This window comes from Galendromus occidentalis, unplaced genomic scaffold (assembly GCF_000255335.2).
Source record: "Galendromus occidentalis unplaced genomic scaffold, Mocc_1.1 scf7180000077442, whole genome shotgun sequence".
Lineage (NCBI taxonomy): Eukaryota > Metazoa > Arthropoda > Arachnida > Mesostigmata > Phytoseiidae > Galendromus > Galendromus occidentalis.
Window position 1 is genome coordinate 411,764 of NW_003805430.1, and position 21,334 is coordinate 433,097.

The following is a 21,334-nucleotide window of genomic DNA, read 5'->3' on the forward strand; positions in this document are numbered from 1 at the left end:
TATTTGAATTCGATGTTCATGGAAGGTTTCGCCTCCTACTCAGGTTGGATGCCGAGATTGCGACAGTGCGTGAAAAAATTAAGGAAATCCGTAAACTCCTGTTCAAGAAAGACAAAACGCTCCCTGACGATCGTCATGGACGGGGGCGATTATGCGTCAGTCGAAAGCAAGCGCAGAAGACAGTCAAGGATAGTGAAGGTGAGGTGCGCACGCTTCGACTACGGAGCCCTGCCATGGGCCCATCGAATTCGGTTCCCTATTCAGAGATGTATCAAAATCTCTCTCCGCAGCCACGAAGCGGGATTTCCCAGGTACTGCCCATCCTGAAAAAACACAGAGACGGTGGGTGTTCGTTTATAGCTCGCGAGCTCCATCCGCTCTTCCGCGACGAGACTCCGGGATACTTACGAACGGACGTGTGGTTACGCTTCTTAGAACGAAGCTATGCTCGTCGCCTAAATATTCAAACGGAGTGGAAATTGACGATGTCCTATCCTCTCATCTACCAGAAAACTCTACCAAGAAGAGGGAGATGTCGGCAGTGAAGATAACAATCTTGGTAGGCCTCTGGAAGGGGAACGTCTCGACGCCTATCTTAAAAGCTTGAAAGAGCTCGTAGACGAGCAAAGGAGACGACGAATGTGACGCGATTCCGGTCCGGCGCCGTCCCTGGAATACCCACGCAAGTTCCGCACCGTTTTTCGCGATCCGACCTGCTCTTAAGACTCGGACCGATGATCCTCAGTTGCAGACCTGTGCGCAAGGATGTACGTTAACAGCATTGCCGCTTCATAGAGAATCTTTGCCCGACTTTCATCGCCGAAGAGGAACGGGGAGGATCGCTGATTCAGGGAAGATTACTGAAAGAAACTTCTGTTCCTATGAAAACCGGTGCTCGATTACGTCCATTCGATGATCTCCGGACTTTGTCGATTTCAATCTGTTCTCAATACGATCCCTATAAAAGGTGCAAGCTCAGTCAGGAATACGTTGTATGGGAGCATGATGCTGCGCTGAGCTTCCTCCCCTTTATCCATAAACACCGAAAATAAAGTGCCCTCTGTGAACACTTGAGTTTCCGCCCACGTTGCTGCGGATTTTCTCCCTGCCACGCGAGTTCGGTTCGATTGCTAGTCCCTCCCTGACTTTGGTCGAGTGATATCTGGTCGAGATCAGTCCGGCAGCTCAGTCGAGCAGTTCTTCCAAGACGACTCGCGAACTCACAGCCCATGAGAATGCAGAAACCAAAATGCTCTTTGCTGTATGCAGTTTCCAGTCATCAACAGGTAGTGGATATGGTGCGTGGTTGGTTCATGCATCCTGCTCATCGCATCCGCGAGATCTGTGAGAGACCATATCTGCCGGCTGTGGAATCGATAGACCGAGAATCGAGACTGCCCCTCTCCGCACATTCCAATTCCATATGAAGGTCCGCAGTATCTTTGGAGGCAGCCTCGAGATGGACGACGCACACCGAGCCAAATGCCCATCGACCCTTCATCTTCTTCAGAAGATTGAGAACGTAACGCCTCTCAATGATGAGACATTCATCCATCATTCTCAAGACCCCAACTCGTCCGGTTTTCCACACTTCCGCTGCGGAACTCGTCCCGAATGACCCCGCGTCGAAGTTGCCCTCGAGCTCGTTTGTCCGCGTTCGACTCACGAATCGCTCGGCATCAGTGCGATTCTGGTATTCCCGTATCTGGTGATTCGCTAACGCAGACGTCATATCAGTCATGGGCAGAGCGCAACTGGGGAAAGCATGCCGGACTGCGCCCTTGGCGTTCTCTATGGGAAGAGAAGTAGGGATCCGAATCCCCGGTTCCTCCTTTTCGGATGCGTCTTTGTTCATTGAGAGAAATACCGACTTCTTACACCAAGTCTCGCGAATCACGAGCGTTTACAGCGAATCTTCACAGCGTTTCCCCGATTTGATGAGCAACTTCACTCGTGGTTCTCCTGCATTACATTTTGCCTACGCAGAGATAGACTCTCGAGACCAGCTTCCACCCCTTTAGAACGAATCGCAGATGTGATGATGTGCTCACTCAATACCGAGGATATGAGCTGCCTCTCGCTTACACAGGTCACGGTTTCGAGACCTAGGTTGGGAACACCGAACACTTTCCTGCGAAGCGCAATGAGGGATCGGGAAGACTGCTCCAGAAATCGCTGCGCGAATCATTATGGAGGGATGCGCTCCATGCTCGTGCTAAAATCCAGGACCGCACCGCGAATGCTCCTCTCCCTCTCCGCGATCTGAGCTGCTGCCCTAGGGAAAACGCCCAACACCTGATTCTCACGAGAACGATTCTTGAGGGAAAGAAGCGCTCGAAGAGTACGGAGGTGGAATGTAGGGTTCCTTCTAGGAAGCCACTGGTTCGCGCCGTATCGGTTTCGCTCAAGCGAGGAAAAAAACAAGGACGAGCAGACGACACATTCTCGAGTGTGATTATTTTCGTATGGTGTGTGTCTGGTGTGTCTGGTGGTGAGTGGTGAGACAAATTCTCATCGAGCGTTAAACTCTCTCGGAGAAAGACTGAGCCACCGGATTCGAAGATCCGCACATCGAAGCTCCACTGTTGTCCGCCAGGACTGGCGCGTTACTGTGAAATCGTGACGTGAAGTTCTTCGGAGGTGAGGCTCGCTGTCCGACCAGACGTGTTCCGCGATTCCGCATCCATATCCAATACGGTCGGTCCCCTGACGGGACGATGAAAAGATTAGAGGAATCCTCCGTATTCCAGTCACTGGAAGAGAGGATGGGATGTATCAGTCTGTCTACTGAAAACTTAACGATATAAGATGCGTCTGCCGTTTCCGAAATTATTCTAGATCATATGTTCATTCGAGAGAATGAGTCACTGAATGACGTTTCAACGATTTATCAGCTTCATTAGTGATCGATTCAGCCATCCAAGCTCGGTGTGGGGCAAGTGTCAAGCTCTCTCCTTGAGCACGAGTCCCCGCGGAGTAAGAATCTATGAAGCGACTAAAGCGGTTTTTTCCTCCCTGGTTTTCCGGAAGCAGTGGACCCCGCACCGGAATCGGCGAAGTCAGGGTTTCATCTCCGCAACCGTTAGCCATGTCTAATGGGTCGGCTCTCCAGAAAGCCATAGAGTTGGTGACCAAGGTAAGCGTTCCCCTAGAAAACTTGTGTGAGATCATAATAGTATCATGAGTCCTATCGAATCATAGAACCTCTTCCGAACCCAACCGTGCGCATAACTTGGGCAGAATTGAGTCGCTAACGAGATCGTTCATCCCCTCAGGCAACCGAAGAAGATCGTGCGAAGAACTACGAGGAAGCGCTTCGATACTACGAAAATGGTGTCGAATATTTCCTCCATGCAGTACGATATGAGGCCCAGAACGATAAGGCGAAGGACTCCATTAGGACGAAATGCATGACTTATTTAGACAGAGCAGAGAAGCTCAAGGAATATCTCAAAGGCGCGAACAGCGGCGGAAATAAGAAGAAGCCTGTGAAAGAAGACGATGCCGATGAAAACTCCGACAACAGGTGTGTTTTGAGATATGGCAATTCATGCCTGCATCGCTCCTTGGGGAGTCCCGATTCCGTTCGGGGGAAAAGAAAAGTATCCCAGCAGACTCGCGAGCTCCCCGGCATTGGGCTTCGGGATCATGGGCTTCGGGATCATGGGCCTATACATGGAATTTCTCGCTCCCCATTGACGGGGGCGGGGATTCACCCGGAAACTCGTACCCTCTCGCATCAGCTTCGAGATATGAATATCACTCTTCCAGCGAGGACCCAGAGAAGAAGAAGTTGATGTCGCAATTGGACGGAACTGTGATTGTTGAGACGCCCAACGTCAAATGGGAAGATGTGGCCGGGCTGGAGGCGGCGAAGGAAGCGTTGAAAGAGGCTGTGATTCTACCAATTAAATTTCCGCATCTCTTCACTGGTGAGTTAGGCAGTACTTCTTGCGGCTCAAATCGAAATTCAGTGCCGGAACCCCGGGCTCCGGATCTCCTGAAATAACGATGCGATTCTCCTTCGTTAGGGAAACGGACACCGTGGAAAGGAATCCTCTTATTCGGGCCACCTGGAACCGGGAAATCATATCTAGCCAAGGCAGTGGCGACTGAAGCCCAGAACTCGAGCTTTCTCTCAGTATCCAGCTCTCATTTGGTAGGGGGAAGAGAGAGCCTCATCGAAACCTCGGATGAATCGATTTCAGCTCGTAAGAGTCGACTCCTGGTCTTCACGCGTGTTTGAATTTTTCAGGTAAGCAAGTGGCTGGGTGAGTCCGAGAAATTGGTGCGGGGATTATTCGAGATGGCGCGAGCACGGAAGCCCGCGATCATTTTCATCGGTAAGTTCCGGAACCGATACGATATATATTCCCAATCATCCAGTCTCTAGGGTAAGACCCGGAGAATCGCTCCGATCTCATCATATTTTCAGACGAGATTGATTCGTTGTGCTCGACGCGGTCAGACAATGAAGCAGACGCTACCCGGAGAATTAAAACAGAGTTCCTGGTGCAGATGCAGGGTGTGAACAACGATAATGAAGGTGGGCTCCCGTTGAGAAGGCGCATTCCCTCCGGGTCCGTCAAGCCGAATTCACTTCAGTTCTTCTCTGCTCAAAGGTATCCTCGTTTTGGGAGCGACCAACATTCCGTGGGTTCTGGATGCGGCGATCAGGCGTCGTTTCGAGAAGAGAATATACATCCCTCTGCCTGAGGCGCCGGCCCGGACGGTCATGTTCAAGTTACACATTGGAAACACCCCCCACACTCTGACGGAAAAGGCAAGTCATCCGACTCGACTACCATCGTTCCCCCGGTGGAACTTCAATTTCTGATCCAGGGCTAATCGAGTTGGGATTCCATTCATCTAGGACTTCAAAACATTAGGGGAAATCTCCGAAGGCTATTCAGGCGCCGATATATCCGTCGTGGTTCGGGACTCTCTCATGCAGCCCGTAAGGAAGGTTCAAAGCGCCACCCACTTCAAGAAAGTTTCGGGACCTTCAAGAGATGACCCCACGAAGACGGTTCATGATCTCCTAATGCCCTGCAGTCCTGGCGATCGGGGGGCTATGGAGATGAACTGGATGCGAGTGCCCGGAGAGAAACTTTGCGAACCAAAGGTGAGTTCAGCCGGCATTAGAGAGGCGGCGGAGGCGGGCACAGCATACACAAAATGAAAAGTGTACCGAAAACTCGGGGAACCATGGGAATTTAGGCGTTTTCTCTACCTCAGGTCACCATGAAGGACGTGCAACTAAGCTTGTCTCAGTCAAAACCAACGGTTAACGAAGCTGATCTGGTGAAGCTCAAGGCTTTCATGACCGACTTCGGACAAGAAGGTTGAAAGCGGAGGATTCTGCTCAGGATCTTCCGCTACACCGAAGCACAGCTGAAGCCGTTTCGTTATCTCAAGAAAAGAAATAGAGATACTTCTATTTTGTGATGTCCAGCGATTGATCTCGCCGAGAAACAATGTATAGCTAATCGCCCTGGGTTGAACTGTTGATTGCATTCTTAGTATGGTGACCTCGAACTGTCGTGACGGTGCGATGATAATCAAGAAGTCCTCGTGTGCGAATCTGAAAACCTAAGCAGACCCTAGAATTAAAGAAAATATATGTCATGTTTCGGGAGAAATGCTGTTTTCCCTGTCGTCTGGCTGTTCTCTTGGGACTTCGAATCGTTATGTGAACCTTCAGGTCCTACTCATGCTTCACAGATCAGGTCTGAGAGCTCCGGAGAGCACGCTCCCGCTCTTAGTTCTGCTGCGCTAAATGCGCTCTCAAAGTTTGAAAGTTCAGAATTCCATGCAAGTGGCAAGTGGCTCTTTGCCGCTTCCAAATGAGCCATGTGCGTGGCGAGGCGGAATCGTTCAGCTCACCGTTAGTGCCTTCTCTGAATAGCTCTCTCGACTGTCGTGTCCGCGACGGCGGCTGAACGCGGCTCCTTTTTCATTTTGTATCCCGCGTTTGAGCGGGGAAACATCTGCTCCCTCTGAGCGAAGTTTTTTTCGACGACCTTCTGAGGAAATGGACAGCGAGTCTCTCCCGGGAACAAGTACGGTCCCGCGGAACAAACGTCAAAGGGTCGCATCTTACGAAAAAAGAGGCTTTTTGCCATGGAGCTCTCAAAAGGTGAGTCAGAAAGTCTCGCTGAGGTCGAATTCCTAGCCACGAATTCCCAGGGCCTGATTTCGGAGACTTCGTGTTCTTCAGGGACGTGGGATGAGAATCAGCCCAAAGAATAGTTTCAGTCGTGGCCACCGTCCGCGTTATCACGAGCCGTATCTGGCCCTGGATCAAGTCACATCATTAGGCATTATATCGGAAGTGCTCGAGTTCTCGGCGGTGTCCCCCTTGATCTCCAAATGTGGCCACTGACGCAATTCTAATCTCTCAATCAGACAGTCGATTCTACGGCTGCATGCGCCGAGTCTCAGTTTATAGCCAGCAGGGGGCGTTGTTTTTCAAGATGGAGACATGCACTACTCCGGCCTCCGAACATATGTTTCTGACTCACTTCGCGACCACAGAGAGGTCGGGAAGACACGATCGGGGGTTCAACAACCCCCTGCAGCTTGTTAAGTTGCGTAACTGATCTCAGGTAGGTCCCTTACGTCTGTCGTCATGAGTGTACGTGTGTCGCGTGTGGTCTCGTCTCCGAAAGGGGAACGTTGCGGACCGTGATCAGAGATTTCGCAATTTCTCGAGGCATGAGCATCCCATGTGCTCTCGTCTGTCAAGGCGATCAGTGGATGCCCCCGAGTCCCTGAGCCCATCTCGCCAGGGACGCAGAACACGCAATTTGCACTTTTACGTTCCGCTAGGGGGCAGCACCTCGCGGAAGCGAGGCTGAAGCAGAAGAGCTTCCCGAAGCCCTGTTGCTCATTGGAAAAAAATTTCAAGCATTCCCCGACTCGGTGGATGGATCCTCAGCCGTGGGCCTCAGTAGCGGCAGTGCGTTCTCAGCCGAAACCTGACGCCGTCCCGGTGGTTTCCGACCAGAGTGGCTAGGGCGGAAGCGGTGGAAACGGCTCGTTCCCGTCTCTCTCCATACGGTGACATTCAAAATGGAGCTGGAAAACGTTGGCGATAGCCTCCCTATCATCTCGAACGAACAACCTCCGGTATGTGGGAGATACGATGCCACATGGACTGTTTTTTTGCTTGGACGCTTCCTAGGTGATGACTAGTCCACCTCTGTGGGAGATTAGGATAGAGCACTGCAAACACCTGTTCCACTCGGAGTGGAAGACTCCCCGATGTTTTGGACGGAAGTTTTCCCAAATCCCAATCGTCGACCTAATTCGACTCCGAACTGGAACAATGTATGGAATGCGTAGACGTAACATCTTCTGGCTAATCGTTCCCATGGGAGGACGATTGTAAATAAAACGATTCTTTTCACCTGCCGATCATAAACCGTGGAGCACGGGGGAATTCGCCGGAGTTTCATGCGGATACCGTATGGCCTGGTAAACAGTTCGAAGAATGCGCAAACATATCTCGCTTTTACTCTAGTCTGGAGTTTATGCGTCTCTAGGTTATGCCATGTTCCCTTTCTCGTGTGCTTCCTTCCCCGTTATGCTCATACCATTAGAGTTCACGGTTCAGTAGTGGAGCTCCATTTGCGGATTGTCAATTCGAAGACTGGTTGATGTGATTAAAGTTCGAGCCGCTGGTGATACCTTCTCGAGATGGAAACTTCAAGCGGATCCCAGAGTAGCGCCCAAATCGCAATTGCCACGATCTCGGCGGTATGTTGAGGCTTTTCAATAGTCGATGACTTCTGTCACATCTCTCAATAGTGAAATGTCTAGGTTTCGACCGAGGAGCGGGAGCAATGATTTTTTCATTGTCAGTCGTAAATAGGTCTAGCGAAGTAGTATCCAAGCTTGGCGGACTCACCGAATGACCAGAGATTCTGCTCGAACGGCAAAGTTGCATGCTCGATCGTCCAGACGCACGCACTCGAATGAAATCAACACCCTCCGAGTGTTTTCGGCTCATCATCAGTAATGAGCGGAGAGTTTATTTATTTGAGTGGTACCCTGATCTTGGCCTCGATCCTGTCGACAGGGAGTTCCTTGTCGCTTCCTGTGCGCACTATGGAGAATGCCATCCACGGCTTTGTCTGACGGCCACACAAATCAGAATGATGAATTCGAGAAACTGGATCATTAGTCATCGGGAATCCGAAAGCGTCAGTTCAAATTCCGAGGCGCTAATCCGCGTTTCCTCTGTCAAGGCTATCGCGTGCTCATGAGCAGAACTCAGCATAGGCCCTTTTGGACCCAGGGATTCCCTCTTTGTCGTAACGGAAAGTTCCCCGGACAGCCGATGAGATCCGAACCAGAGTTGCCCCCGCACGAAAGAGCGTATGAACACAGCAGCTGCTGGATAGGAAAGTCGCGAACTACTACGGCAAAACACCCTGTCCGAGCCTCTACCTTTAAGATCAAGGTCAGGGAACGAGATAATGCAGAGTCAGCGACGAAAGTCCAGCTGCGCAACCGCGGAGCTCGAATTCTTCGCGAGCGACCGAATTCGCCGGGTTCCGCTGCACAACTTTGGGCCTTCTGGCAACAACTTCATCCCTATTTCCGGGTGTCAGTCGCAGAGATTGTGCAGCTGGCTAAGCGACCCTGACGCAACGTCTCAGCGTGCTCTCCTTCGAACTTTCCTCCGGACGTCCGCGGCAGTGACCTCACAGTCGGTCTCCTCGTTCGAGATTTTTCAAATCCACGCACAGCCAGGGATCAGGCCTTCGTGTCTTGTTTTCCGTTTTGGATCACACGGAGCGTCATTTTGCGCGTGCGATTTCCTGACTGAGTCTGCGATACTGATAGAGCCTCTCGAAATGGCGGAAATGATTACGGTCTTCCTGTTTTCTGTGATCTGTGTAAGTCTGCGGACCTTTGGCTCAAACCTAAGGCCCTTCGAATAAAGGTGGGGTTGTTTCAGATCGAATCGATGGCCGCTCCTACATGTAGTTTCCTCCTGAGGGATGTGTCGTCGTACCGACAACATCTACAAAATCTTGAGGCCGTTCAACAGAAATTTGAGCACCGTGAAGAGACCCATGTCCCACTCATTCCACGGGTGGAACAGCTGGTCATATGCAAGGAGAAGACATGTGCCACATGTGAGCTCGATTTCCAATCTCGAGAGAGTCAAGTGGATCATTATAGGAGCGATTGGCACCGTTTCAATATCAAAGCGAAGCTCGCGAACGGGAAGGCGCTGACCGAAGGGGAGTTCGAGACGATAGGAAGCGATTGTGAGAGTATTTCGGCGACGGATAGCGAGTCAGAGGAAAGCGTAGAAATCGTTCATGATGCCGGGAAGTTGCTCTTCATGAACAGCAACAGGGAAGTGATTGAGATCAATCGTGTGCTCATCGAAACAAAGAACGAATCACTCACCGAAGCGGAGCTCATGGCGCGGGTGAATTCAATTCTGGAGAATAATCTGCGCATAGCCCTGATTATGATAGGTGGCGGACACTTCGCGGCCGCAATCTTCCACAACGGCAGAATTTTGCAGAGTAAAACTTTCCACTCGTATACGGTGCGCAGAAAGCAGGGCGGCTCTCAGAGCTCGGTGAACAATCAAGGAAACGCACCTCAGTCAGCTGGGGCCAGTCTACGCATGTACAACGAAGTGTCACTCGCACAGAAAGCCCGTGATTGTCTGACGTCATGGAACGCACAGCTGGACCAGTGTGACTTAATAATGTACAGAGCTCTTCGGTCGAACCGCGAGATTCTCTTCGGAGGCAAGAATCCTCCGTTCAGCAAAACCGACCCGAGAACACGCACCATACCCATGGTCACCCGTCGCCCGACACAGAAAGAGCTCAAGAGAATTCACGATCACCTTACGACGATCTTGATTGTGAAGAACCCGATCCGCTACTATGAAACGAAGGCCGTATGCACCAAGAAGGAAAAACCCGAGAGAGAACACGTACCGCGAACGGCGCAGACAGAATCCCGGTCTCACGAAGATTCAGACTCCGACGAAACTCCAAACTCACCGCGCAAGACTCCTCCGAGAAAACCAGTCCGGGGGGCTGACTGCAAGAAAGAGTTGCACGAAGAATTTTTCCTCGCTTGCACCGGAAACAACCAGGACGAATTTGAAGCCCTCCTCCAAAGAGCGCCGAGCGGAGAGCTGCGCGGCGTTTTCTCTCAGCCGATCGACGATTCTCGCAATACCGTGTTGCACTTGTGCTGCCGTCGCGGGCGAGTTGAAATGCTGAGGAAGATCCTCGAATTGCAACCGGATCTCACGGTGACCGATAAGAAGCAGCAGACGCCGTACGCTGTTGCGATGAACAACACGGTCCGTCAGCTCCTGATCGAGTACCGTCTCGCTCATCCGACGTCTTTGGATTTCGCGAAAGCAGGCATTCCAGAGAAAGTTTCCGAGCCGAAGGTTTCCAAGGGGAGCTCCAAGAAGAAGCCCTCCACATCATCCAAAACCAATCGCTTGGATCGAACCGCCCTGCAATCTAAAGTCTTCGTCTGTGACAGCTGCCTGAAGGAATGTACAACAAACCAGCTGACAGCCGATGACAAGAAATTTTGCTCGGTGAACTGCGTACGCTTGTGGAGATTCGGCTCTCGTCCCGTCACTGATGGGTCTTGACGAAACTTCGCGGCTCAAAATGTTTTCGAATAAAAGCTCATCATCGACCTTCGCAATGGTTCTCTCCTTGTTATTATCGGGACTTTATGTCCCTCATATAAAGCGGGAGCCTGACCCTGATACCATCGTTCACGATATGGTCCAGTCAGGCTATATGAGGACAAGAGGAACGGAACCGAAAGCTGTCAAGAGTCATGGAAAACTGAGGCGTTATCTTCGTTTGGCTCCTCGAGCGCAGCGAACAAGCGACGACGACCCTTTGGAGCGTGGCCGATTACGGAATGATCCAGCATTGGGCGTTTTGAGAAGTTTCATCGCGGCGGAGATTATCCCGCCACCGAGACAGGGATCGTGAACAGAGAAGCGACCGGACATGACGTTTCGCATGGTTTCTTCGGATTTTTCCCGAGCGCGGAAGGCGGTCTCCCTCGCTCGAGGTGTCGGTCTCTGTGATCTCACGTTGCGCGGAGCTGATGAAGCGGAAACACGGCGCAGTCAAAGCACAGCGTAACCTTGCGGGAGACTTGCATCAGTTCCGCAGTTGCTCTATAGCAGTATGCATGTTTGTTTTTGTTCCACATTCCCCTGTCCGCCGTCGAGTAACTCCTCGTGATTTTCCGCTATTCACGATGCTCGACAATGACGTTATTCAAGAACAACAAAAACTTTCGGATTCGAGCACGATTTGTGGCAAAACTTCCGGAAAGCGCCCGACGATTCAGAGTGCCGAATTCAGGCGAAAAGACGCTGATCCAAAAGGCCGCCGAATCACCCTTTCCCGTAGGCGTTTCAAGTTCGTCGGGTGCAGGCACCTATTCCTTCGAGTGTCAAGCGTGCAGAGTAGGACGGCACAACCTACCTGATCCCTGTGATACCTGCCGATTCGCTCTCTGGAAATTAGAGCCGCACAATGACTGCGATCGCGCCAATAGAAGACCCTCCGGCCGAATCTCGGAACACTCAAAGTTCTCCGGAAGGAGAAGGAGAAGGAGGAAGGCAGCGCGTCTTCACCACTGTATCTTTTTCCGCGGACCAAGTCGGCTTCAACACTGTAAGTCTATCAGAAGCTTAGGGTCTCTCATTCATGACGCGCGATTCGACAGGCTCGAGCCGCGAGGCTCGTTCCGAGCTCATCATGCGCAGGGAGAAGTTCTCAAGTCGCAGTCCGACATCTAGAACTCATGGCAAGCCGGTTCGATGCGGCAACCCAGGGCGGGGAGTTGGACTGGCCATGCACGTCTAGCCAGAAGCGTGATAACGTAGATATTCACAGAAGCGAGCAGGGTCTTACGGGCAATGGGGAAAAATTCCCGGGCCCTTCCCGATCGAGCATCCCGCGGGATCTTCGTATGTTCGTTATGACCCCGACGTTGATAACCGTGCGCGAGGGGAATTCGTCGGGTCTACACCTGAAGGACTAGGAATATCGACGGGCAGTCCCTGGAATGGAACCACATTTCGGGTGTCGGAGAATGAATGCGCACGATCGTGAGTAATATTACCCACCGTTCTCTTGGTTCGGGATATATCTGACATGACTGGCGCCCAACCAGGTATCGTTCGATATCGCAAACGTGACGTTAACTCGATCTTAACGATGAAAAACACGTAAAAATCAACCTTCGGATTATTCCCGGCAGGTTCGACTAAAAGCGTTAAGACGCTCGACATACCAGTGTTTCATCCGCTAAGAATTCGAACTATTCCTCTTGATTTAATCAGTAAGGTCGATTTGCCTCTGATGGAGAAGGCAAACGCATTTGATACCTGACGCCGGTAATCTGAGGCGATGTCCAGCTCGGCCGGCCCGCTGGCAACTCGAAGGAATCTCTTGATTCATCTAGTAGGCTCAGCGGAATTATCTGCCCTGTCCGAGAAAATGCAAACATGACATCTCCGCTGGCTGACGCACAGCAGAGGAACTCGTTCGATACGAACTCGTGGCTCATGGCTTTACATTCCCACGTGCCGCTCAGCTGAGGGATTACGCTCTTTCCGCGGGCTAGCGAGAATCGGCTTGATAACTATCTCAACGGTTCCCTCGCGGAAGCGCTTCCCCCGAATAATTTACCCTCGCTACCAATGCTCGTTGGATCCATGCATAATTGTGGACGACTGTTCCCAATTTTCTCCCTCACTCAAAATCCTGCCATTACTTCCGGGGTATCATGGCTGTCCAATGATGACTGTCCCTTGCTTCCACCGATCGTCTCTGACAACCGAGTGCGCGACGTAGACTGTCGGCTCGTTCGGCGAATTCATTCATGGAATTCTCCCGCGAGCCCGGCCTCCCAGAGGCGTTTCCGCTTCTCATAGGGGAAAGGCGAACCACGGTGGAATTCATGTGCCACCGCTGTCAAAACGATACTTGGAAACGCCCTGAAAATATCTGAAATCAAGCGTCGCACAGTGATTGCTCCGAAAGCCGTTTCGATAAGATCAATACGGACAAAGAACTCGTGGGTCTGGCGATTTATCTCTCCACGAGTTTGATATGTTCTTCTCAATTCTTCCTTTTTTCCCGTTTTTCATAAACGAGAGTCGAGAGAGACTGCGCCCGAACCCAGTCTCAGTATCCCAGGGGCCAGGAGATCCCGGTATCTTCTCGCGGAAGGCGGTTCGGTCGGTTATCCCCGAGACACTCGTCAAGTTCTCCGGTGTATCGAAACCGATTTCGAGTCTCGCCAGACCTTGAGCGCCGCCCGACCAAGCTTTATTAGGCCCCGGAAAAAGACCGTGTGATCTCGCTGGAAAGTTGATTCCTGATCGGCACGAACCGACCTTTTCCACGAGAATCTCTATGTAGAACGCGTCGGCGAAACTTCTCTAATGCAGATGATCCCTGCAGATGAACACCATCGAAGGTCAACCGAACTGTATTCGGCTCCAACCCAAAGCAGCTGCTCAGCTCGGTAGACGTTAATTTCTCTTATCTCTCAGTGCTATCTGCGGGAATGTCACATCTATCTTCATGCTATATGTTATACGTAGTGCGTCAGGGTGAAATCTCTCAAAGTTGCACTCCTGGAAGTTCCAAGAAACAACACTACAAGATTTCGGGCGAGATTTAGGTTACACGTATCAGTATTTGTCGAAAGCGCCCGGAGGAATCTTCCATTGAACAGTTGTCCCTTTCTCTTGCATCCCACTCTCCAACTGCTGCTCGTTGAGCGAATGCTTTTCACTTAAAGGTTTATGTATTCGACAGAGATTTACTTTGGAATCCCGAATCCCTACCGATCTCATGTAGCCACCGCAAGCGTCCTGAGTTCGCATGGTGCCTTATTCGTGACAATCGTGGACTGGCTAAATTCGGAATTGTGCTTGTTGTGTAGCTGTGATCTTGTACATCAGTTGGGATACCTCATCGAGGATTTATAAATCTGGAGCGAACCGGAAGAGAGCTGTCAAAATGTTTTTTGAGGAAAAACTCACCGCATATGATAGGATAGACTTGGAGAAAGCAAGGGCCAAAGTAAATTTCAAACCGGTGAGTCAAGTCGCGAGTTTGTTGATCTCTCCTCCCTTGTATCGGCACGTTTGCGCGCCAAGACGTACGACGCATCGCCATTCGTTCTTATCATTTGTGGATGATCTTTCTCCAAACGAGCGAAAACTTACACAATCTGGGATCGAGTCCTTGTACGGGCGTATACGGTGCCGTGCGCGAGCGTTGCCTTGAGTTATTGGACGGGCAGCGACATGACGATTCACGTGCACGGCCTCTGCAACAACTCTCGAAGTATCCTCCATACTGGAATCTGAGGAAGGGACACCTATCAGCGTTGCGGGGATCGGCCGACTATCATGACTCCGAATGTGAAATCCCCGGCTCGGAAGAAAGCGGCGGATGAGACCTTTGTTCTTAGAACAGGAATGTATTCACAGGCGATGGCCGGAAAGAACAAGCGAGAAATGGATTCGCTCCTGCGAGCCGGCTCCGTGGCCTCGGTGGAAAGCGGCAAACCTGGGAATTCTTCGAACGATTCTACGCCAGGAGACGAAGAAGCGCATCACTCTCTAACCTCGTGAGTATTCCGCTGATTCGCTGATATTCTCAAACCGATTGTTCTAGAGCAGCGCTTATCGGGCTCTTCTCTCGACACTGAGTTCGCAGGGACACTAATCGTTGATCCCACGAAAATCAGGAATGCATAACGACCGGAGTCGCGAACAGGGGTCGGAGAGGAGCTGGGGGGGGAGGGGGCCACGGGGCTGATCTCTCGGATGCCGCTCAAGACAGAGCGCAGCTCGGGCCAACCTCGAATTCTCCGGAAGAACCCCCTCTCTGAGGGGGGCCTATCGCTCATATAGCCTCTGAGAGAGATTGGATATTTCCCGAAGAAGGTTTCGAAGTCCCGGGTAGCTTTCCGGATGGTGTCACGCCGCGCTGTCGAAAGTCTCCTGACGATTGATCCAACTGCTGGAGTACCTACTGAATGGACGTAATCGTTTTTTCAGTAATGGGCAGACAATGATGCATCTTCTGAAGGGCAACATCGGTACCGGTGTGCTGGCAATGCCCTCAGCGATCAAGAACGCTGGTCTCCTGGTAGGCTCGATCGGGGTGGTCCTCATCGGTGTCATATGCATCCACTGCATGCACATGCTGCTAGAGTGCAATCGGATTCTATCAAAAAGGTTAGCTAGGGTTAAACTCTTATGAGTGCATCGACGCGGAGAAGCATGCGGTCAGACAGCAATCTGTCTTCCATTAGCACTCGATCCAGGGTTCCTCGAGAGGGAGCATCGGTGTTGACAATGATTTGAGATTGAACGTCCGTCCCCGTTTTGATTCCGATGAATCAAATGCCTCCGTTTTAATATCCCTCGACCCCGAATCCTGCAGAAAAGGAGTCCGTTCTCTCGATTTCGCCGGAGTTACTCGGGAAGCAGTGGCGACAGGACCCTACGCCGTCAGACCCTTCGCCAAACACGCCTCGAAAATGATCAACGGTTTCCTGATAATGACTCAATTTGGGTTCTGCTGCGTATATTTCCTGTTCGTTGCTAAGAGCATCGAAGAGATCATGAAGAGTGAGTATACCTGTGTATAATTTGTGTGCGAACTTCCGAGTCGAGCTCCGTGAACCATCTCATGGTTCATTTGGGAATCCATCTGCGAGGCGTCGGCAAAATCTTGCGGTCTGCGACCATGAGGGTGTCGCGACGTGATATCTATGAGAAGCGGAATCTAAACGAGCGATTATCCCTCCGACAGACACCGTGGGACCCAGTGCTGATTTCGGCACAAAATTCTACCTCGCAATGGTTCTCCCTGTGATGATTATCTACAATTTCATCAGAAGTTTGAAAACTCTTTCCTACGCGAGTTCATTCGCGAACGCCCTCCAGGCAGTTGGAATGGTTATGATATTCTATATGATCTTCAAAGACGGTCTGCCGTCAATCCACAATCCCAAAGTGCACTTGACAGGCTCCTTGGCGGAGCTTCCGCTCTATTTCGGAACTGCGATCTACGCCTTCGAAGGAATTGGAATCGTGAGTGCCGCATCCGCATTTCGTGTACTTGCCATAGAGCGGTCGAGAGCCACAGATATAAATTCATATGGAGATGACCCCGGACCCTCGGAAAAGAAGTCTCTGTAGTTTTCGATTACTCAGCTTCGAGGATTCCATGCAGGTACTCCCTCTTGAAAACGAAATGAGACACCCGGAAGACTTCGCCGGAACGTTCGGCGTCATGAACACTGGAATGTCGCTCGTGGTCTTACTCTACACGGCCATGGGCTTCTTCGGATACCTCAAGTACGGGAACGACATTCAGGACTCAATCACACTGAACTTCAAATCACAGGGTGCTCTGGGAGAAGCGATCAAGGGAATGTTCGCAGTGTCGATATTCCTGTCATACGGGCTCCAACTGTACGTTCCGATCAAAATCATCTGGCCCTGGATCAAGGAGAAGCTATCGCTGAGCAGCCGATATCCCGAAAGGCAATTGGTCTACATGGAATGGGGACTCCGAACATTGTTTGTGTTCTTCACATGTGAGTAGAATCCCCTCGATTTGCGCATGGACGATTCTCTTGCGTCATATATCGAGCCCTCGACCTCGGGCAGTACAGAATTTCCACGCGACAGATGTCTAATACGATACGTCGACTCCCGTTGCAGTTTTCTTGGGCATCATCATTCCAGACTTGAAAATATTCATCTCGTTGGTGGGAGCCGTCGCGTCCTCAACTCTGGCTTTGATAATTCCGCCCCTCATTGAGCTGTTCACGTATTTCGACGAAGATATCTCTAAGAAGAAGTGGTATTTATTGCTCGCGAAGAACATCCTCATCATGGCTTTCGGCATCGCTGGCTTCTTGACGGGCACTACGATCAGCGGCCTCAAAGTCATCAAATGTATCACCGACAAAAAATGTCCCGAAGAAGCGTGATTTCAAAACATTCCATATCAGAGTCACATAATCAAACGGCGACTCGAGCAATCGTAAACAGTTCGGAATCTGCGGTAGCAGCAGATGGCCTGTCGTAAACTCTCAGGATCGCTAGTCGTCGGCTCTGACTGAGCTGGGACCACAATCCTGACGAGTTGACAGAGAAACCGAAGCTGATCAATGGCGAGAGGCCGCACCAGTCGCGGTCATCGAGTTGCTTGTCACAAACGTATATTCCCCTTTCTGCTTGCAATTGTTTCTTTGTGACTGTTACCAATCACCGACTAATTATTACCATTATCATCGAATCATCGTTGATGTCGCGCTATGTTAAGAGAACAAAGTTGCCGATGAAGGTGAGATTATTAGACGAATCATTGGACCTCAGGAGCGACCGGAAGATGCTGACGCTGACAAGCGTTCTCTGCCGATCAACTCCAGAAGATGCGAGGCGATTCGAACAAGCTGTAATAATCGCAGACGGACTGTTTGCATGAAATGTTATTTATCGGAATGTATACCCAGCATGAGAGTCAATCTCTGCGTCCTGAAGAGTACTCTGAGGCCGGAGGATGAGCTACTGCGTGAGAGCGGGTTTGTGAGCTGTTTCCTGTGAATTGATCATGAGAAGGCTACTGATGCAATGGACTCTATTTAAGTGAGATTTATTAACCTCGGCCGCTCCTTTCCCAAACGCGATGCCCAGGCGGAGACGCGTCGAGTGCGAATTTGTACATATTTATGTTCAAAATTCTTGGAATTTCAGACACACTGTTTTAATGTTATTCTAAGTTAGCGTACTGAATATGTTCCACTTTAGCTAGTCTTCTAATAAATCCATGACATCATCGACTTATTTTGAGAATGTCGAATCGATGATGGCGAACCAAGGGTCAATAAAGCTTTTGTCGAATCATCCATAATAATCTTGTTGAGAGTCTCCCGCTATTGATATCCCTATCCAGCCTGAGATATAATTCTGAAGGAATCAACAAGAGGTTTAAAAACCTGACGCATGGTTGTCTCCGCCGCTTTCGATCAGTGACGACGCTGATGATCAGTACCCGATCCCGAGTAGACTCGCCAATACTTCGCTCGGAAAGATTCACCTAGAAGCCCGCTGGGGGATTGCTTTCGAGGAGCTGCGTCATTGCTTTCGGGAACATTGCGAAAAACTTGAAACGTTCCCCCATCTTCTGGGGGCTCACTAACATGTCATAGGCCGATAAGAGATTTTCCGCTTCCTTGCGATCGCGGGTTACTTCGAGGAGTTTCCTCAAGCGGACTCCGATGCCCATGCTTGTCAGGTACTTCCCCTGTGATACAGGTCCGAACGTGTAGGCTTTGCCTTCGACACAACGTCTCAAATATTCGAAGTCTACATCTGCTGTCAGATCAGCTGAGCCGGGAAGCGAGAGTGGATCGTGCAGCTGATGGTTCTTGAATGCTCTAAAAGTATCTTCTTTTTCCCCCATATGGCCATAGTCTACGATGAGCGACACCCCTCCCGATTCCTCCAATCTCTCGGCGAGGTGTTCGACGAACACTCCGGCTTGAGGACAGATCTCAAGGTGCTTGCGCTCTTCTCCCTCAGGAATAAGCATCGTGGCTGGCGAGCGACTGGGTGTAAGAACCATTTTCAAATGCAGCGGCGAATCAGGACTCTCGCAAATATCCACGAGAATTTCTCGCCACCCGCTCTCGGTTCGTTGGAACTTGTGTACAGGCAGAGCATCGAGGAACTCGTGCGCTAGAAAAAAACTGAAGGCTTTCGGAACCAATTGGATATCCCGGTACCAACTGATCGGGATACCATTCCTCGAAGTCGACGTTTTGAACGCGTCACCAGTCCAATTCGAAGCTGTGGAGGTACCACAGAGACACTCCTCTTGAACACGGGCGAGATGAGGCGAAACTTCAACCAGGCGCACGTGCAGCGATTCGATGAGCTCATTGTATTTGGAGAAAACTCGGATGATATCACTCATTAGCGTGCCACGACCTGGTCCCGTTTCGACCAACTGGACGGGTTGAGGCATCCCGGCCTTGAACCATTCGTTGAGCATCCACACACCAATCATCTCACCGAACATCTGAGAAACTTCTGGCGACGTGGTGAAGTCTCCCGCTTGTCCGAAGACATCTCTATGCATGTAATAGCCAGCTTGCGGGTTCACGAGAACTTCTCGCATGTAGTCGTGTACCGTTATGGGACCATTGGCTATTATGCGCCTGCGTAATTGCTTCAGTAGAGGAGTCTCTTCTTCCTTGGAGGAGGCGCGTTGGCACAAGGTTCTGATGCCGTACAGTTTTGACACCCTGTGACTCCTCTGAAAGACAGCAGTGAACGGAAACGCGCACCGCATCTCCGTGATTTCCGCTGTCAGGTTCCCGACGATTCTCGATCGGAGAAGGGCTGTCAAACAAGATCCGGCTCCGACTAGAGTCGTCACGGCGGCGTTGCGTCACAGTTTCATCCGTAACCCAGATTTTAGGAACCGATCGATGACGAGCACGCCTCCGGAAGAATCAGCTGAGCAGGGGACGATGGAGGCGCGCGTTCGATTTTTTGAAAATGCCGCACTCGCCGATCCCACTTCCGGTGAACACAAACAGACGATGCGAAACCAAAACATTCTCTTTTCCGGCTAAAATCATCCTTTTCAGCCATATTGGTCCCTAGGTACGGTGCGTTGTGATTATTTTCGATCGAATTTGTGGTAATTATGAGGTGAAACTCATGAAACGCGCCGCAGTGGAGCGAGCTAATGCTGTCGTTACAAATGGATGAAGTTTTTGATTCGAGAATCGGGAGATTCGCCTCCGATTTGTGTGGATACAGCCGGCGCTCCAGAGGAAGCCGATCGGCACACGTTGTCTGAGTTGTGGCTGCTACTTATTATTCGGCTGTGACTCCGGTGCGATTTCGGGCTCAGAATTCAAATCGGATGTCCCGAATCGTGGGTCTTGGCCGGAAATCGCAGGTCGGACTCTACCGCCGAAGTGACAACAGCATTCTTGAGACTCCGGTGTTCGCTAAGTTGTCGTGTTCCGAAACTTTTCAGCGAGAATGGCCGACACAGCCAAAAAGGCGACAAAGAAGACACCTCCGGTGGCTGCTGCGGCTCCGAAAAAGCCTGCGGCAGTCAAGAAGCCTGCTGAAGTGTCTTCTGACCCAGAGGTCCGTCACGTAAACCCCACGCCGAAGGTTCGGCTCCACGCTAAAGCCGTCTTCACAGGATTCCGTCGCGGACAGAGGAATCAACGAGTGCACACGGCCCTTCTCAAGATCGAAGGTATGTTTTCTGCTTGTTGCCACACTTCGGGAGCGCGTGACCGAAGGGGAACTCGCGGCGAAGCTCAGCGAGCCAGGATTTTCGTACTCAATGGAGATGTGTGTTCACAGAAGGCTTCCTATAGTCGGCCTTCGTTAGAGTCGATGTCATATTGAAATCCCATTTCTCCTTCCGCAGGCTGCCACCGTCGCAAGGCTGCTAACTTCTATGTTGGCAAGCGATGCGTTTACCTTTATAAGGCGAAGAACCCCAAGAGGGCACCTGGCAGGGATCGCCATCAGTTGACGCAAGTCCGCTCGATCTGGGGTCGCGTTTTCCGCACTCATGGAAACTCCGGTGTCGTTCGCGCAAAGTTCCGCGTCAACTTGCCCGCTAAGGCAATGGGCAACCGCGTCCGAATCATGATGTACCCCTCGAACATCTAAATAAATTGTGCGGCTTTCGAAGAGATCCTGCCTACTGTATTCTTTGAGATCACAGTGATTCTCTCTCCTGCCCAGCCCAAATATCTCGAGCTTCGCTCTCCTTCATTCGAAGTTCTCCATCCGGGAAATTCCAATCATTCTGGCATTATGGATTCATCTACCGCCGCCAGGAATTCGCAGTACCTTGAGGGGAGGGTGTTGTCCGACCGTTGCTTGAGTTCATATATCATGCTGTTATTGAGCGCGTGCTGAATTCCATGACGGGACTGGGGAAAGCAAAGTTTGGGATGGGATCCCTGAGGTTTCGCCGTGTGCCGGCGGGAACTCGCTCGATCGGGCAAGAGTCTCGGGGTTCTCCCCGCCCATTGTTCTACTTATTCGAATGTGTCATCCGTGTTCGAGAACTTTCCCATTCGGCATAGTATCTCCAGAACTCCGGAGAGTTGCGATCTCGCGACAGCATCTGCTCGGGCCGACGTTTTCTGACGAAACGTGAACCGCTTTGGGGCATTCTCCTGGTTTCTGCCGATGAGTCGAGACAAGTGA

General features: G+C 51.1%; 5 protein-coding genes across 7 annotated transcripts; 4 read left to right on the forward strand and 1 right to left on the reverse strand.

Annotated features, from left to right (window-relative positions):
* Positions 1–2,458: 2,458 nt before the first annotated feature.
* LOC100898986 (vacuolar protein sorting-associated protein 4B) lies at positions 2,459–5,642 on the forward strand. Its single transcript, XM_003743261.1, has 10 exons — positions 2,459–2,640; positions 3,034–3,136; positions 3,276–3,526; positions 3,772–3,932; positions 4,032–4,159; positions 4,256–4,343; positions 4,436–4,546; positions 4,623–4,783; positions 4,874–5,125; positions 5,239–5,642. The coding sequence occupies exons 2-10, from the start codon at positions 3,089–3,091 to the stop codon at positions 5,347–5,349; spliced, it is 1,311 nt and encodes a 436-aa protein (XP_003743309.1). The 5' UTR covers positions 2,459–2,640; positions 3,034–3,088; the 3' UTR covers positions 5,350–5,642.
* Positions 5,643–8,977: 3,335 nt separating this feature from the next.
* LOC100897251 (ankyrin repeat and zinc finger domain-containing protein 1) lies at positions 8,978–10,657 on the forward strand. Its single transcript, XM_003743329.1, has one exon. The coding sequence runs from the start codon at positions 8,978–8,980 to the stop codon at positions 10,655–10,657; it is 1,680 nt and encodes a 559-aa protein (XP_003743377.1).
* Positions 10,658–11,490: 833 nt separating this feature from the next.
* Positions 11,491–17,990, forward strand: LOC100899130 (proton-coupled amino acid transporter-like protein CG1139). Its single transcript, XM_003743262.2, has 7 exons — positions 11,491–11,708; positions 14,546–14,685; positions 15,119–15,298; positions 15,507–15,694; positions 15,879–16,159; positions 16,302–16,668; positions 16,796–17,990. The coding sequence occupies exons 1-7, from the start codon at positions 11,568–11,570 to the stop codon at positions 17,065–17,067; spliced, it is 1,569 nt and encodes a 522-aa protein (XP_003743310.1). The 5' UTR covers positions 11,491–11,567; the 3' UTR covers positions 17,068–17,990.
* Positions 17,960–19,343, reverse strand: LOC100897393 (protein arginine methyltransferase NDUFAF7, mitochondrial). The gene has a single exon (XM_003743330.2). The coding sequence runs from the start codon at positions 19,257–19,259 to the stop codon at positions 18,177–18,179; it is 1,083 nt and encodes a 360-aa protein (XP_003743378.2). The 5' UTR covers positions 19,260–19,343; the 3' UTR covers positions 17,960–18,176.
* A 360-nt stretch (positions 19,344–19,703) lies between these two features.
* On the forward strand, positions 19,704–20,815 carry RpL35A (ribosomal protein L35A). Of its 3 annotated transcripts, none has more exons than XM_018639554.1 (3): positions 19,704–19,750; positions 20,133–20,363; positions 20,541–20,815. In XM_018639554.1, the coding sequence occupies exons 2-3, from the start codon at positions 20,138–20,140 to the stop codon at positions 20,786–20,788; spliced, it is 474 nt and encodes a 157-aa protein (XP_018495070.1). In that variant the 5' UTR covers positions 19,704–19,750; positions 20,133–20,137; the 3' UTR covers positions 20,789–20,815. The 3 variants fall into 3 exon arrangements, with proteins under 3 accessions (XP_018495070.1, XP_003743311.1, XP_003743312.1); XM_003743263.1 differs by having other exon boundaries at positions 19,715–19,755; XM_003743264.1 differs by having other exon boundaries at positions 19,737–19,787.
* The last annotated feature ends 519 nt before the right edge of the window (positions 20,816–21,334 follow it).